The sequence below is a fragment of the Lampetra fluviatilis genome, chromosome 4, assembly GCF_964198595.1.
Source record: "Lampetra fluviatilis chromosome 4, kcLamFluv1.1, whole genome shotgun sequence".
Lineage (NCBI taxonomy): Eukaryota > Metazoa > Chordata > Hyperoartia > Petromyzontiformes > Petromyzontidae > Lampetra > Lampetra fluviatilis.
In genome coordinates, this window is record NC_136278.1 from 7,882,175 (window position 1) to 7,900,368 (window position 18,194).

An 18,194-nucleotide genomic window follows, 5' to 3' on the forward strand; every position below is an offset into this window, starting at 1 on the left:
TTGGGCACATTCAGGATGATCTGGTCGGAGGCATACTCGTTTTAAATTTGGGTGCCAAATACTGCGAATGGTACGCTTGTTTTTTCGTATCAAACATCCACACTACTCAATCTGACACAGAGAGTATGAAAGTCGGAAACGTTTCTCAATTCAAGTCGAGCGAAGAGCTTTGACGTCACAGCTAATAAATACTCTTACGCAGGACTTCATGTCTCGATTCATATTTTCCGGGTCACAGGTAGACTGCAGTCGATGACACAGAGATAGCGAACGGTATACTGGATGTGGTGTGTCGGGTAAATAAATATTTCCCGGATCGCTGCCCCGCAGAGGCCCGGTTAAAATCTCGCCCTGATCGTCTAACCACGTACAGTAGCGTGTTCAAGGAGATCCCTAATATTTACGAATCACGTGTTTAAGCCACAAATCTTACCATCACTGTGATGAGCAGCAATCCTTTTCTGTTGTCCGTCGTTCGTTTCAGGCCCTGACGCAGTTCCTGGGGTGGTCCGTGCTGAACACGGACACGTATGACAAGATGAACAAGATTGAGTTCAGGAAGGACATTGCCTTGGAGATGCTGTTTTATCACAACAAGTGCACTAACAGCGAGCTTCAAACCGTCATAGTACGTGTTTGACGGTCTCGGGGGAACTTCTGGGGAGGCCGTCATCCCACAGTGAATTGATTATGACTGCCTTATTACACATTAGGCACCATCTGGGAGGAACATGTGTAAAATAATAATAATAATAATGTTTTACGTTTATTCTTCTATGTAAAATATTTGTTTTAGTCTTTTGCCAATTTAGACCTTCGAGAACAAAGTTGTGAAGCCATATATTCATAAGCAGACCTGTTTTAACTGAGAAAGAGAGTTGAGACTAATCCAGAGTTTTCCAACTTAAATTCTCCTTTAAAATATTGTTCTGGAAGGCCCATAGGCTAAAGAACAAAAAGGTATTATTTAAAATGGAGAAATTGAATGTTTGTCTATTTATAATAATTTTGCACGGCTTCTAGGTAGGACCCGTTCAGTTTCAATATTCAGGCTCAAATCTGATATTAATTTTGTGCGGTTACATTTGTTGAGTCAATGTCCTTCTTCAACAACTGGGGAAAAAAATTTGTCTTTCAGAAAAACAAAGAGATCCTGGACAAGGATATTGAAAACTGCTCAGAAGCTGAACTCAAAAAGTTGGTCGTAAGTATCGAAGAGCGAGTGAACGCATCTCCAGCAGGGTTCACGTTTGGTCTTTTAAAGGCCTCACCTCATTCTTTGAGGCCCCACCTCTTTCTTAAAGGTCCCACCTCCTTCTTAAAGGCCCCGCCTGTTCCTGCTCAGCTTTCTAGCAACACTGAACGTGGCTCCGCGAGTCACGGTTATTTATGTCCGTGAAAAATTGCTCGTGTTATGCATTGCATTATCATTGTTGTTGGTGTAGACCAGTTTCAAAGACAATGCATATATTACCAGAGCATGTGTTTTTGTTTGCATGTTCGCCACAAGTATGTGCGGTTAATGCAGACATGATTCCTTACAAAAGCTTTCTATTTGGTTTTATTGCCAGAAAGGGTAAAACTATTCTTATATTTTCATATCATTATTGTTATTCTTGGGTCTTTCAGTAAAGTCACGTAGGTTCAAAGAAAATATATTAAAAAAAAATAACAAAACCTATCTACGTGACTTTACCGAAAGACCCAGGAATATGAATTCTTGCAGTCCCGAAAGCTTTAAGTCAAGATCATTATTGTTGTCATGACGAGCTCTTTTGACTAACTGCTGATACACTTTGACAGGAGGTTGAATTTCGCAATCAAGTTAACTTTACATTTGGTTGACATTCAAGTAGCTGAAGAAACTGTCATCTTATCTACATGGTCCGATTCAGATGTGGACATTTTATCTGTTAATGCTAAGTGTGATTATAAGAGAGTCTTGTCCAAATGATCAAGTTCAAATCGGAGCAATCTTATTCTCTCTGAGATTAGAGCTAGGCTGGCCCTAACAAGATCCGTTTAGAGTTAGGAGAAGTAACAGCAGCAGATGAGAGTGTAAAGGCGATCGGCATTACCTTGTGTGGCCAGAGCCACGCATTAAAAAGTTAGATGTTAACAAGATTGTCATCAATCATAGTAACAGCCCAATCTCCGACAGCCTAAAATCGGTACTAGCTAAAGGGTTGAATTTCGCAGCCGCCCTTAAACACACCACCAGTGGATGATTGCTGTGTTTGATTCGCACCTGATGACGGTTGCTTGTGTTGCGATCGAAACGTCGTGATCTATTCATTTTTCTACCTACGTGACTTTACCGAAAGAACCAAAGAGTTTGGATTCCTGCAGTCACGAAAGCTTCAAATCAACTTGTGGAGGTTCTTGAGCCTCAATATTTTCTGGGCAATTTTCCATCGAGAGCGCCGGGAAATTGCAAAGCGCTACGTTCGAGGTCACTGAAGTGGAAACGACGAAATGTGCAGTGGACACCTACGGGCTATCTGCCCATTGATCTTGATGATGATGATGGTGATGTTCGATTCACGGAGAGACTTAAGAATTCAAGTCCCTCCGCGATTACCGTCACATCTCTCTTTCTCGCCACGACGCAAGCGACAAGAAGAGTTGGGCGAGGAGGTATCACTCTCGCCAAGGGGTCATTCACAGCGGTGGCCGTAACGCGACCTTTGTTTCGGGCCGTGCAGAAGCAGGAGCTGCCCGACCCCAAGGAGATGGAACTTTACGAGTTCCACTTCAGCGACCTCGAGGAGACCGAGTTCAACCTGGTGAAGGGAGGCATGAGGATTTTCTTCGAGCTGGGCGTCGTCGACAAATTCAAGGTCCCACCGGAGGTACACTTATCGGGCGTGTTTCTGTTTCGCAACGAGTAGCATTGGAAATGATAAATCCGCGAATGAACGAATCGTAAACAGTCAGTGGTGTCTATTCATTCATTGTACTGAATTACAGCAATAGTCATTGCAGAGGGCGCCAGCAGTTAGAGCAATACGCCGACAAACTTGACGGTAACTCGAGTTCGATTCGCAGCCGTGGTTAACGCCACTTGGCGAGTGATGCTGCAAATCGGTCGGTCCGGTGCGTGCCACCTTCACCAACGCACTTCAAGTGGGAAGAAGCCAGAGTAGCCGACGAAACTCCACCACACAAATGAAGGGGGGTGACCCTCAGTACTGCCATCTCCTGGCCGGCCATCTCGCAGCCCCACGCCTACAACACCTGGCAAGTTGTGGTGGTCGCCCATCTAACTCACGACTAGGATCAACTCTGCTTGGCTTCTAAGATCCAAAGAGATTGGGTATGTTTAGGGTTAGTTGAGCGTACATTTTTTTTCTAATTGCGTGTGAAGTTTTATGCAGCTTAAGTGGAGTAGAGCGAACAATATGTTTCACCACGAGGACTTACAAGCCCTGAGGTGTGGAATTGATGTTTTTTTAAATCAACATTTGTGTTTCCGTTCAAGCAATAGCTTCTTCTACTTGTGTTATAATAGTCATTGCAGTAACGCAACAGCGAATCACAATGGTAACGTACAACCTAAGAAGAGCGGCACAAGCCCTGTATCTAGGCCGAGTGGCCTGGACATGCTTTATCCACAGCGGTGTAGCTTTTGTGTGTGCAGGCAGTGCAACTGAACCGTGGCGCATGGGCTGGAGGGGGCCCAGCCTCCTGGCTACCAAAATGGGAGGAGAATGAAGAATGAGGCCCCATTTAATTCCCGTTCACCAGGGAGGCCATTGGCAAACAGACAATGCCACTGCCAATCGCACATTAAACATCGTCACCGAGATGAATATACACCTACGTAAAAAGTGTCATTGTCCAGGGTCACACAATGCTCCAATTCATAGCCATCCTCACCCACGATGTATCCGCTGCTGTGTGAACGCCTCCCCCCCTCCCCCCAGCATTCTCGAATTAATATACTTTAATTTGTTTTCTTTATTTCCAGACACTGGTGCGTTGGATGATTACCGTCAGCAAGGGCTACCGCACTATAACTTACCACAACTGGCGCCATGGCTTCAACGTGGGCCAGACGATGTTTTCACTGCTGATGGTGAGGACCTCCGTCTTTTTGCCCGAAAACGGCTCTATATTGCCATTGCTTGGACTCTTAACAGCGACAAAAATGCATAATTTACACCCTCGTGTTGTGCTTAAAACAAATATTGTTCTGCTTTGCTTGCAAGAGTACATCACGAGATGCTTGAGACAACAATGAATTGACTCGTAAAAGGCTTTCCACAAACGCATTCACGCATGTATACTCATTAGCAACGTAACATTAGCGTGAAGGCTAGCCAGCATTGAAGACACTCTTCCGAAAAGCGGCATTTATTTACGCGGCCCTCCGCTTGGCCACCTCTGTTCATGAATCGCCGGCGGCTAAACGTCGCGGCGGCTCTTCTTGCCCACGCAGACGGGGAAGCTGAAGAAGTACTTCACGGACCTGGACGCCTTCGCCATGGTGGCGGCGGCGTTCTGCCACGACATCGACCACAGGGGAACCAACAACCTCTACCAATTGAAGTAAGGCTGCGGTGGTCCCCGTCTAGCACTCGCCCCTGAACCGCGGGGGAAATGGAGACGGATAAAAATTAACCCGTAAAAACAAAGTTTTTCACTATAAATCCTTTATATGCGTGGCGGCTAGAGTCCTCTCGTCCTCTGGCTTGAGATGGCTGCCACCTATGGGTCAGATGATTGTCTGCCAGCATTAAGCAATTGGTAATTAAATATTATAATTTTTTTCCCTAAACAGTGTAAAATTTTGGAAAGTTTTTTTTCACGAACATTAATTGTCACGCACAACGAGTCTGTGTGGAAAATGTCAGCTCGATTGGATCACGGGAAGTGGGTTAAAAAACGACCGAGAGATTTGCACGGTCGTAAGCAAGCATGCAAGCACGCAAGCACGCAAGCAAGCAAGCGAACTTAATATAAAGGATTTAAAAAGGTGACAGCATGCTGGAAAGAAACGAGGAGTAAGAATCGCACACGAGTCGACGATTGCTGCGGACAGCGAAAACGAGTTGATATTGTGACCATAACTAAAAGATTTTTTATTTTACTCGGTAAGGCCCACTGAGCTATTTAGCTCTTTTCTATTAAGCGACCTGGCCACAAATGATAGCTCAACGAAGCGGCTTGTCGCGTGGACATTTATAGCAGCCAAATACTCTGAACGCGTGTCTCTCTAAATGTGGAGGGAAAAACCGGAGGACCCGGAGAAAAATCCACGCAACCACGGGGAGAGAGACACGCAAACTCCAAATATACAGGCACAGCTCGGTACTCCCAGCATTACTTGCATGTCACGTGACTTGTACACGCTGCATGCGTGTTTTATACAGCCTATGTACCAGTTTGTTTTCCTTTTTAGATATCACCAATACGGTATTGGCATCACTGTCTACCGCTGCTGCCCTGTGTCTCAAGGGCACGCTGTTAGGAATGGCGTGCTTCAGCCGCACCGAACCTCACAAAAATAATATTCAGGGCCTACCTTGGCTCCTCCCACCCTCAACCAGTATATGTACAAGGACTGTTTTTCTTCTTGGTTCTTTCGGTAAAGCAGCCGTCCTCAGGCTAGGACGGCTGCTTGCGTTGTGGCCGAAACGTCGTGAGAATTGTTTTATTATGTTTTATTTTTATTATTTTATTACTTCCCTTCTACGTGACTTTACCGAAAGAACCAAGAAGATGAATCCCTGCAGTCACGAAAGCTTTAAATCGAAATTTAAGGACTGTTTTATTGGAATTTATCTCACTTGATACAGCTATCGTGCTGTGACGGTTCCACCGGAAGACGGAAGCTTGTGTTGCCTCCGAAACGTCGTGATTTTTATTTTTATTTTACTTTTATTAATTTAATTTTTTTACCTACGTGACTTTACCGAAACAACCTAAGAATTTGTTAAAACCTCGCTTGTGTGTGTGTTCATACGCCGCCGCTGCGCGCTGTGCCCGTTCGTAGGTCTGCAGCTCCGCTCGCAAGGCTCCACGGGACGTCCATCATGGAGAGACATCACCTGGACTACGCCAAAACCCTGCTCAACGACGAGGTTACTGACGAGCGCGTCGAGCTCGGTTTTTGTTTGTTTGTGCTTGAGCACCACTGCCAAATGACACAGCAGCGGCATTACCGTCGCTAATGTGCGCAGACCAGTTAGCGACGAGGGCCAGGCACTGTTCCCACGTTTAACCCGCCACCAAAAAAAGAAAGGCGCTGGAACAGGACACAATGCATCCACGACAGAATAAATGATAAATTACGTCAACGCTCAGGATAGCTAATGGTCTAGTGTTCGAGTTCTGGTCGAGCATCGAGCAGTGATTGAGCAGTGATCGAGCTTAGGATCGTTTTAACGCTGGAAAAAGTCGGTATCATTTATGACGATTCCAATTCCACTGTTCCTTATTTGTGCAAGAAGAACATACCCCCCCCCCCCAAAAAAAATCGTATACGGGCAAATCCACGCTCAATTACTCCACATATGGGCCTGAAACTGTAACATAATTTATCATGAATTCTGTCGCGGATTCATTACGTCCCCTTGCAGTGCCACTGAATTAGCAATCGCGCTCCATTGAGTTTGGCAGCGGCACTGACGACCGGCGCATTCGCGTCGCCCTCTTTTGCAGACTCTGAACATCTTCCAGAACCTGAACCGTCGGCAGTACGATACCGTCCTCCACCTGATGGAAGTCGCCATCATTGCCACCGACTTGGCTCTTTATTTCAAGTAAGGGATCGGTCTGTGTGCACACACCCACTCGTCGCGCACTGCCGTGGAGGATTATAGGAAATTTGCCCTTTTGCCCGTCCTAGGACGACGGAAGCTGTAATATTTACGAAAAAAATGAGCAGAGTATAATTGTATCTTGTGTAAATTGAATGGCAGTGAATCTTGCACGAAAGTGTGTCATCAAACACTTCACTGCATTTCACTGTAGCACTGTATTAATGGCAGTGAATCTGGCACAAAACGAAGTCATCAAACACCTCACTTCATGTCACTGTAGCACTGTATATAACTGACCTTAAATTTGTTCAAATTCACTGCTTTGATACTTTATTCTCTTCTGCTTTCGGTCGCTGGGGTTGAAATTAATTAGAAATCGATACAATATCTGGGAAATCACCGAGAAATGTCTATTTTACCATAATGTAGAAGCATAAATTAGACTTACCTTTTGTCTCAAGTGCTGAAGAAATAAATAAAGACACCAAATCCACTTTTTTGCTGCGTATAATTATTTATTAGATTCACTTTCAATAAAGAAACGTGAAATTTAAAGCAAATTTGTGAAAAAAATATTATTTCCACTCGACTTTCTTCTGGGTGAGTGTAAAAATCCACCTACTCATGAATATTAATGACGAGGGGGGGGGTGCGGCATGTGGAGTGACGTCACGCACGTTACACACAAACAGACATTCTTGGCTCATTATAGTAGTAATTAAATAATAGCTAAGGCGGACGAATGTCCGTCTTCTGCATAAAATTAAATAGGTTTTTCATCCCGTCAGCCTATGAGTCTTTTTTTTAAGCCAATGCTTACAATGTGTGGCACATTAGGAATGGATCACTCTTTTAATTATATCCTTGTGCAGCAAGGGAGTAAAGTGTGGTTCTGTGAAAGTCCTGATGTGCTGTACAGTGCATCAATGCATGTGTGTACAGCAGCATGTGATGACTGAGTCGGGCCTGTAGGTGGCTGGCAGGGTTAATGAATAACCGCACGTGTAAACCAGCCACATGGTTAATGGCGGCTCGGAAGAATTGCTGCGTGTGACACGTGCTGTTGCATTTTACAGAGTGACGGTGCTGCTCTTCACAAGATTGCTATTAACCACAATAAATGTGCTTGCCCTCGATTTGGAGCACCTGCCTATGTCCTTCATTTCGAGTGTGCAACAAATGCCATTTGTTTAAGCAGATAAACTCTAGATAGGCTTTGACTTTCACAATCAGCCTGTTGAACCAATGCCTCTGGGTTGTCTGACGTTATAGGCAAGACCACTCCACGAACATGGTCGGGCCCATTTGTCAACAATCATTACGCGCCGTCTTGGAGGGCTACCTCCGATGTTTTTTTCATCTGCCGTTGGACCTCATGTCCAGGAACCATTGCACTCACGCTATACTCTTCATTACAAGGCGCGTGTACAACGTGCGTGTTTTATTTCTCTGGCTTTAAAACCCGCAGGAAGCGAGCGATGTTTGTGAAGATAGTGGACCACTGCGAGACACTGGGGAACGAGGCTGAAGCCATCAAGTACATCACCTGCGACCCCACCAAGAAGGAGATCATCATGTAAAGCTACAGATGTGGCGTGCGACGCAGCAACTTACGGGAAACGAAATTCGTGCCACCGTCCCAGTCACGCATATCTCGGTGGGACTCGGACAGAGTCAATTCAGCCCCTTTCCGCTAAGTATTTTAATTTTTCATTCCTGCCAGTCTGATGGAGGAAAACATTTTTTAGCGGTTGCCCACCAGGTAGCCGTGGCGACGGAGAGGGTTTCTTTTTAGCGACGGAAATTTTCTGTTGTCAAATTATCACGACACGTCGAGTTATAATCCAAGGGGTTTAAGGTATTAAATTGAAACGAGATCTTTCAAGCTCAAGACGTCATCATAGTCGAAGCCGTCGATGCCATCACCACCACTGCCACTGGCACGTTAGGGGCCATCCACTTAGTGCGTACGCATGGAGGGGGGAGGGGGGGTTAACGCGTAGCTTGCGTATGGGGCGTCTACTGACAATGTATGTAGGGGGGGGGGGGAAGCCTCGATAATAATTTGTCTACATTGGCCTTCAAATGAGTTAGAATGTCCGGGCGGTGGACTATCTGTTTGCTCAAACACATTAATATTATGAATTCTTGATCGTTTGTGCGTGGATTAAATATCGGCCGTTCCATAGGATTCGGGTTTGGGGGGTGCGTCAGGCATATGTACGCAGGTGGGGGGGGGGTGTATAAAAAGTACGCGTGCGTACAGGGAGGGGTCAAGTTTTGACAGATTTTTGCGTACAGTACACGTGGCACACAGACAACGTTGTCCCACGTCCGACCGTATAGCCGCTTGTGAGTGAATGCAAACCGCGTAGCACGGTGAATTTTTCGTAGAAGTAGGTTAGCGGCGTATGCAGCGCGAAATGGAACAAACCGTACCGGCGTAGCGCGAGGTAACCCCGTCCGCTAAATGCCATTCGCAGGGCGATGATGATGACCGCCTGCGACCTGTCAGCCATCACCAAGCCTTGGGAAGTGCAGAGCAAGGTAAGACAAGATTGTGGATGTCGTGGCTTGGCTCTCCAACACGCAACCGGTGCCACGTTCTGTTTACGTGACAATCCTTGCCCGTTGGCTGTGTCGGGTGGTGGCGGGTTTCAACGACACATTTATATATTTACGCGATCTAACCCAAAAAAAAACTCTTATGGATGACATGAGGTGTTAGTATTCCCAGTTTTTTTGTTGTTGCAAGCGTCTTGTCAAACTAGCTCAGGGCTCGGCGATCTTCGTCTCCGGAGCCCCCGCGGTGGCTCTTTGAGGGGCTGGCTTCGTGACGGCCATTTATTGAGGAGCACCGTTCCCCTATTCACGCGCATTGCGGCTCCTAAATTATAGTTTTTTTATACAGAATTCGAAAAAAATGTCTCTTCTTGTTATTTTGGCTGCTGACTTCCTAAACGAGCTCCGACGTTCTAGATCCATCCTCCATGATAACCTCGGCCGTGGCCATGTCGGTCTGCTTTTTAGTCTGCCCTCAAAACGTGGCTCTTTCACAATAAATTTTCATAATGAGCATGGGTATTGAGAAGCGGATGCGTAGGACATTTTTGAATGCGGCACAATTAATATTTTGAGTGTTGCACGATGCATGATGGGCTTATTGCAAGGCTTATACAAAGGGGATATATGGTAAATGGCCGAATGCTGTATCATTACTACATCAGTGGGATGTGATGTCTAATGTGTGTTTATTGTAAGGCTTATGAAGAGAGGATGTGTGGAAATTGGTTGAATGACGTGTGAATGATATGCGAGTGTGATGAGGCATTACGTTTGGGCTTATTGTACGGCTTATGAAGAGAGGATGTTTATTGACTGCTTTAATGCTCTGTTCTTTATCGAGTGCAGTGTCATGGTGTTTGTGTATAGGGTTCATGAAAAAATAAGAATAGCCTTTACCCTTAATAGCAATAAAATAAGTGTTAAAAATGTTCAAACACCAAATATGTATCCATTGCAGGGCATCAAGTCTGCATTAATGACACACACTTGTGGCAAAATATGCAAACAAAACATGCTCTGAAAATTATTAAAAATATATGCGTTGAACATCTTAACAGCTGTTTTATTATTCATATTCTTTGGGTCTTTCGGTAAAGCCACATAGATAGAACAAATAATAAAAAATAATAACAATATCACGACGTTTCGATCGCAACACAAGCAATCGTCATCAGGTGAAAAATATAGCGGCAGAGCTGCTGACAATATATGGTGGGAGCGCTGCTAAGGCAGGGAGTTATAAGGGTTTGAGATGGGTGTAGCCCAAGGGTCAGTGCAGAGCCGGCCCAGCCACTAAGCGACCCTTGCAATTGCAAAGGGCCCCGTGGCCAGCAGAGGGCCCCCTAGAGTCACTGCTAGCTCGTGGGTGAAAAAAATCATACATCAAAGGGGCCTCCAACCAAATTTTGCTTAGGGCCCCCAAAGGTCTAGGGCCGGTTCTGGGTCAGTGGGTGGGGTAAAGCCTATTCTCATTTTCCGTTATCTTGATACTGGCAAAAAGATCCCATAGATGTGTATCGGGTTATTGTAAGGTGCCTTGGAGTACCGCTTCAATGAAAGGTGCAAAATAAGTTTGACTTCCGATTATTGTTGTACAAACACGTTAACTTCCTCATATTATACGGAATACATTCAAGTTCAGGCTGCTATCTAATGATGAGATTAATTCCTCAAGTTCAGAAACGTTTGGGTACATTCACAGTTACCTTGAACAACAACGAGAAAATAACCGAAAATAAGGCATTTTACAATTATACTTGTGGAAATAACATGAGGCCACTAAAATTAGAATTTAAATAGCATGCATACTCCATGATACAGGTTTTATTGGGTTAGATCGCGTAAATATATAAATGTGTCATTAATTCTAGATTTGAAGCTTTCGTGACTGCAATGATTCATATTATTGGGTTTTTTCGGTAGTCACGTAGGTAAAAATTTAAAATTTAAATTATTTTTATTTTACTTTTATTCATTTTAATTTTAAATTTTTACCTACGTGACTTTACCGAAAAACCCAAGAATATGTGTCATTAAACCCGCCACCACTCGACACAGCCAATTAGTAAGGTTTGTAACGTAGTACAGCACACCGGTGTGTTGGAGAGCAAAGCCACAACATTTAAAATCTGAGTACGACGTTTCGCCAGTAATTACAACTAGCTTCATCAGGCGGCAGTCAGATTTGTGAAGAAGTCCACTTGTTTCGTTCCTTAAATAGAGGGCAGGATGTGATGGCATCTTGAGTGAAGTGGGGGGAGAGATTAATTAATGCATATAAATGACAAGCATGTATTCGTTGTCTTAACCACATTGCTAGACATGCATTTTTACTGGATTCTAAAAAGCCCCATTCAGTTGAGTATAAAGTTTACGTAACGTCTCCTTCGCAATGGGATGGTGACGAAGTCTAATTTCCTCCCGAAATAAACAGACATGCGTGCAACCACGTGGCCATGGGGGAGGGGTGGCCCTTGTCTAGCAGTAGATGTAACAATGTGCGCGTCTCGCCGTCCCCATGCCCCAGGTAGCACTGCTGGTCGCCGCCGAGTTCTGGGAGCAGGGAGACCTGGAGCGCACGGTCCTACAGCAGAACCCAATCGTAAGCACCCGCAGTGGCTACACGGGCGGGGAGATGCGAGGTGGTGAGAGGGGCGTGGAGATGCGAGGTGGCTAGAGGGTCGTGGAGTTGCAAGATGCTATTTTAAAGTGAACATTTGCGGGGAGGTGAGGTGTTATCATGCTGTAGGTGTGTGTGATCAGATTTGTTAATTTCCTGCACACCGGGCACTGGTTTTGGGTGTGCCTCAGTTCTCAAAGAGTCTTCAAATCGAGAGAATACAGCACAACCTCTTATTTACCCAGGAAGGCCACGCTGACTTGTGAATATTTTCTGAAAATTCCTGCATTGTGATGCATGAGTTTTTGGATTCATGTGGAATGAAAGCAGAGTGTGTGGAAAAACCCCAACCCAATTGAGTGGATATCACTGAAAGCTCCACAGAGACAATTTCAAAATCGACAGACTCGAGCTCGTGAGTGAACTAAATATATCTGTGGACCAAACCCATTGCTGCACAGCCATCTCACAGCCCTCACAAACAAAGGTGACACATCATTAGTTGACATGTCCTTGTCTGTATAGATATTGGTGCTCTAGTCATTCTATATCTGTTAATGTTTCTGTAACTTAATTTTGTAATTGTACCGTGATCAGTTTTTTGCCCGAGCCAATTTGCGTTGAAGGGAATGTAATATGTAACTTTTATTTAACATTGATTCATGCTTGTGCAATATTTTCGATGTATCGTCTGATAGCTGTTGTTTGGTCTTTGTGTCGATTTCTATTTGGCTCATCGCTGTTCTTTATTTGTTTTGTTTTTGTTAATTTGGTGACCCAGGTCACTCTTGCACACGAGACAATATATCTTGGCCTCTCGAGTTCTCACCTGGTTGAACAAAATCAACGGATCTGAAGTATCGATTTAATTGGGAATGCCGTAAACCACCCTTTGCACTGCAGAACAAAACACCGCGCCATTGCTCTTTCGTGTGTAGAACACACGTGCCCTCACACGTGCCCACAAACGTGCCCTCACACGTGCCCACACACGTGCCCACACACGTGCCCACACACGTGCCCACACACGTGCCCACACACGTGCCCACACACGTGCCCACACACGTGCCGCTCATGTCATTTAGACATTACGACTCAAAACACGTTCATCGAAAACTCTGTGGCCTTAACATTTTTAAAATAAAGTCTACAGTGAGCCATGTTTTGGGAAATAGCCCTTCTTTGCAGCACACAGGAAGAGAGAGAGAGAGAGACTACTCTGCGGTTTTGAAGGCCACGGTGTTTGTGTTGTTATTGACGAACGCGCCGAACGTTGTTGTGATGCGTGCTTGTGCACCACTGCCACGGAGGCATCACCAGATAATCAAAGTGAAACACGGAGGCTTTCGAGACCAATATTATGCATAATAAGGTGCGTTTGGTTGGAGGTGGGTTTACGACACGTTTACATTTACGCGTTCTAACCAAAAGAACGTTGTCATCACCAAATAACTTGTTTAATTTAGACGCTGGCAGTCGAATAAGAAACACTTCCCTGCAGCGTGAAGTGATTTCTGAGTTGTAAATTGTTCAGCTAAACAGTGTTGTATAATTGGCTCTTCATGCCATATTTTACGAACGAGACGTTAACGTTTCAATTGCAAACAATTAACAGTTCGGGTGTGCTCATGTGATTCACGATTGTTATTCTTAGGTTTTTTCTGTAAAGTCAGGTAGGTAAAAAATTAAAATTAATAAAAGTAAAATAAAAATCCACGACGTTTCAGAGGCAACACAAGCTTCCGTCTTCAGGTGGAACCGTCACAGCAATTGTGCTGTGATTTTACTTTTATGAATTTAAATTTTTTACCTACGTGACTTTACCGAAAAAAACTAAGAATATGAATCCTTGCAGTCACAAAAGCTTCAAATCTAGAATTCACGATTGTGTTTATACCACCCCAGTTTTCCACATTACCCCCTCCATTTGACATATGCTTCCAGAAACAACAGCCGCAGAGGAGGTAAAGGGGCTCGATGGTTATTGTTGGCAATGCAGGCTGGACATTCTTAGAAGTGCTATTTATATGAACATTTTTCCCCCTCTTTGCGTTATTTTTTTGTATTCATCAGCCCATGATGGACAGAAACAAGGCAGTTGAACTTCCCAAGCTGCAGTGCGGTTTCATCGATTTCGTCTGCACCTTTGTGTACAAGGCAAGAGATCGCTTTATAATGATTTCCGGCTTTGCCTGGAATCATTTATGGTTTATCTTCGTCCGTCCATCCGCCTGTCTGTCGTAATTCCCATTCCTCTGTCGATCTCGGTCCTCATGCCCGTTCGTCTGTCCATCCGTTCGTCCGTCATAATTTTGTCATCATTTCGCGCTTGCAGAAGTCATGACATTGGCCCTAGTGGCAGAGTGGTGTGAGCACGTGGCGGCTCTCAATCAGCAGGATGCGAGTTCACATCACGTTAGTGGGGTTGACTCACAACCCTTTATTGCCAAAATTGAGTAAACATTAACAACAACAAAAACTCAACGTCCTCTTCAATAACATTGTGGCCTCAAGAGAAAAAAATATATATAATAGGTGATATTTATTGAAATGGCCCTTCTTCAGAGAACATTAAGACGGGCTATTGGCTGAAACGTCACCTATTATATATTGTTTCCTGTTATTGACAGATATGTTGAGTTTGTGTTTTTATTAACTACTAGCTTTACTACCCGGCTTGGATTCTTGTCTTGGATTAATGCACGGCCTACACGGAGGGGGGGGGGGGTGACGTCAGCAGGCACACTGCATGACGCTGCCGCATGCGGGTGACATCACAAATGTGACGTCACCGCTCACTTGCCGTGCAAAATATATCCATTATTGCGCCCCCCCCCCCCAAATACAAAAGTATATTTTTATACGTTTTGCATTGTGTACAGTCTATAAACTACCCACATGCCAAATTTCAAGTTTGTTGCATGTTGGGAAATATGCTAAACATTTCGAACGGACATACATATTCACAAATTTCCCTTTTTTATATATATAGATGCTTGTGCACCGCTGCAGCAGGAGCAGCAGCCAAAGCAACATCACCAAATAATGTGTTCAGCGTCGGAATAATGACATGTTCACGGCGGTTCTATGTTGCATTGTAGACGTTCTCGCGAACAAAGGTCTCCACGGTTCACCCCTCCCCCCCTTCCACCGCCCTCCGATTTTTGCACGTCGCAGGAATTCTCGAGGTTCCACCCGGAGATAACGCCCATGTACGCCGGGCTGCAAAACAACCGCGTGCACTGGAAAGCGCTCGCGGACGAGTACGACGCAAAGTGCAAGCTGCTGGAGGAGGCGAAGCAGAAACAGACGGAGGCCGTGCAAGGTGATGAAGCCCCCCCCACCGCCCCCCCCCTTTCCCCCCCGCTCCCCCGCCCCCCACTCCCCAACCCTTCTTGCTATTGCTGGAAGGGGCGGTGGTGATAGGGCAGCGGTCTTCACTCATTTTCAGTGGCAGGTGGGGGTGGGTGCAGGCACTTTTGCCGGTAAGACATCAGCGTGAGGGCTGCCACATATTTGAAACAATTGGGTTTGACAGCAGCACGATGATGTGGTGTTTTTCACGTTTGTGTATTTAATTATCGGGGGGGGGGCGAGGGGCGCAGGAAGACCACCAGGGGTCACCAGGGGTCACCAATGGGCCTTGCAATGAAGAACACTGGAATAGGGGATTCATTTCTGTCAGGTCTTATCACGCTCAACGACCCATGACATATTTCCCCATTGCTCACACTGCGACATCTATCCTGTGATTTGTAACTCGCATCCTTAGCCATGTATCGATAGTTAAACTATAATGTTTAACTATCGAATGTGTGTTGTCTTGGTGTGGTCTGGGACTATTATTGCTGTTGCTTTGCTGGCTTGCGCAAGCTTGGGAATTAATGTACTCGTGCAATTTGAACTTATATATTTGTTTTGTGATTTGCTTACATTTCCTATATATTTACTCCTATCGTTGTTTTGTATTGTTGGTTATTGTAACTTTCTGACCTGCCCCTACTGGGCATCTACGTGAAAAAAAAAATGACATTTTCCATTCCTGTTTGGAGAACTTGTAAAGTTCCGATTTTTTTAGTTCGGGTCCAGTTTTGTGCCCCATGGGTTGTTCCTCTTGCCGCCGGGTAAAGGTGCAGGCCTGCAGTTTCTTGCTCATGCAATTTGCTGGCGGAAGGTGGCCTCCACCAGAACGAGCTGTTGAGAATCTATTCGTTTGCTCAAGTGTTTTCCGTACGTGACTTTACCGAAAGAACCAAAGAGTATGGATTCCTGCAGTCACGAAAGCTTCAAATCAAGATTGAATATCACACTTCAAGGTTATTTTCTTGATAATTGGTTTTTTACCCTTCTATCTTGCAACAAAACTGACACCTTTTTTTTACAAGGAGTCATGTTTACATAGACCACAATATCTGCAGTCATAATGCAAACAAAAAACATAACTCTGATAATGTGGACTGTCCTTGAAGTTGATTGGTCCACACCCGAGACAGCTTTCCTTAGAGCCTAGTCTCACATGGGTTGGACCAGATGACGCCAAAAGCGACTAGGCTCTAAGGAAAGCTGTCTCGGGTGTGGACCAATCAACTTCAAGGACAGTGCATACATTATCAGAGTTATGTTTTTTGTTTGCATTATGACTGCAGGTATTGTGGTCTATGTAAACATGACTCCTTATAAAAAAGGTGTCAGTTTTGTTGCCAGATAGAAGGGTAAAAAAACAATTATCATATTTTTTACTGGCAAATGAGGTTCCAATGGTTAATTTTCTCACGAACCGTTTCTCCGCACTTTTGTTTTATCAGGCAAAGCGGTGACCAACGGCGGATGCGAAGAACCCCCCAAGTCGAAGAGTTGCGTGATCGTGTGAAATCGCCGGGGCGTCTCGCCGCCAACCTGCAACGAACTGAATCTCCCAAACCTGCAGCAGTGTGTGTGTGTGTGTCTGCTTCACACTCTGCGGCTGCAGAAACAACCTCCCGTAAACCTTTGCTGCTTCAGGGGTGGGGAAGCTACAGCCCAATAGACCAACTACGACCCATGACTTCACGTCATACTGCCCGCGGCCACGTGAAGCCTACCGCTTCAAAACGGCCCGCAAAAAAATATTCGTTCGCGTCAATGAGGGCATCTTAGCAGCATTAAAATCGCGTACCAGAGGGGAACATCTTCAACCCGGCAACAACAACTGTGTTCCTAAGTTTCACGCGCGTAGGTCACCCATAGCCTTGAACGAATAAATTATAAGGTCGCACTACTTACACACATTAGTGCTTGCCACAAATGAGCCACGAAACCTTGCCGATCTCGTCAATGAACATAAACCGTCACCCAAACTCCGGTCGTCCTCGCAGCGACTGTTGGCTCGTCAAACAAAGACGGTCACAGCACCGCACGCTTTCAAATGCGCTTCTGCGGAGCGTCTGGAAAGCTCTTCCTTCCGTTATTAGGAAGCCACTGGAACCATGCACTTTTAAATCTAGATTGAAATCTCATTTCTTCAAAACTCCTTTTTATGTTTAGTTTGCTGTCCTTCCCTCGCACCACCGATTAGCACGCACCGTGCAAAAAGTTAAATTCACATACATAGCTACAGGTAGCTCTAGGTGCACAGGTAATGCGTTCATTCCGAGCCTGATCTGTGGCACACCGAAGGTAATTTGAAAAGACCTTGTTCCGCCGTCGGTAAGGAAAGGATGCCTCACCGCTGCCTTACTTAATACACATCAGCAATGAGGTAACAGCAGCTGGGGAGGCACCTACGTTATCATCCGCTCTCCGATAAATCAAGTCAATCTTGTTTAACGGGTCACAAATTGAAGTTTCAAATACTAATAAGAAAATGCGATTCTTAGCTTGCGGCAATGGTGGCCACCTACAGATGCTCAATGAATTAAAAACAGAAGCATAGAGAGTGAACATTCACCGACAGCAGGACATTTATGGGAGTGCTTTTAAAGGGGCAAAGCATGTAGTAGGATCTTCCTCCGTTTGATGTCGGTCGTCCGATGTTATTTCAAACTCCGTCAACAGCTGGCATCTTTAGTTAAATTCAGGAAGAATGCGGTCTGCGCTATTTAGTTCCAGAGGAAGCTCCCTGCACGTGGAGTAAAACGTCAGAAATTGTGCGGAACGACGCGCGGTACGACCGGCAAACGCATCAAGGACAGCCGTGCTAAAAAAAACCCTAGTCATGTCTCATGGTGTCGATGAGTACGGTTGGCTACGTACGGTGCAAAAGA

General features: G+C 45.1%; 1 protein-coding gene across 1 annotated transcript in view; it reads left to right on the plus strand.

Moving 5' to 3' along the window:
• Positions 1-17,065, plus strand: part of PDE6C (phosphodiesterase 6C) — a 30,072-nt gene extending 13,007 nt beyond the window's left edge. The window contains exons 10-22 of the mRNA XM_078855086.1: positions 485-628; positions 1,139-1,204; positions 2,706-2,852; positions 3,971-4,078; positions 4,442-4,551; positions 5,999-6,086; positions 6,667-6,767; positions 8,236-8,343; positions 9,251-9,314; positions 11,860-11,934; positions 14,026-14,109; positions 15,130-15,277; positions 16,758-17,065. Of these exons, the coding sequence (XP_078711212.1) occupies positions 485-628; positions 1,139-1,204; positions 2,706-2,852; positions 3,971-4,078; positions 4,442-4,551; positions 5,999-6,086; positions 6,667-6,767; positions 8,236-8,343; positions 9,251-9,314; positions 11,860-11,934; positions 14,026-14,109; positions 15,130-15,277; positions 16,758-16,822 (1,308 nt within the window). The 3' untranslated portion in view covers positions 16,823-17,065. The remainder of the gene's footprint in view (positions 1-484; positions 629-1,138; positions 1,205-2,705; positions 2,853-3,970; positions 4,079-4,441; positions 4,552-5,998; positions 6,087-6,666; positions 6,768-8,235; positions 8,344-9,250; positions 9,315-11,859; positions 11,935-14,025; positions 14,110-15,129; positions 15,278-16,757) is intronic.
• The last annotated feature ends 1,129 nt before the right edge of the window (positions 17,066-18,194 follow it).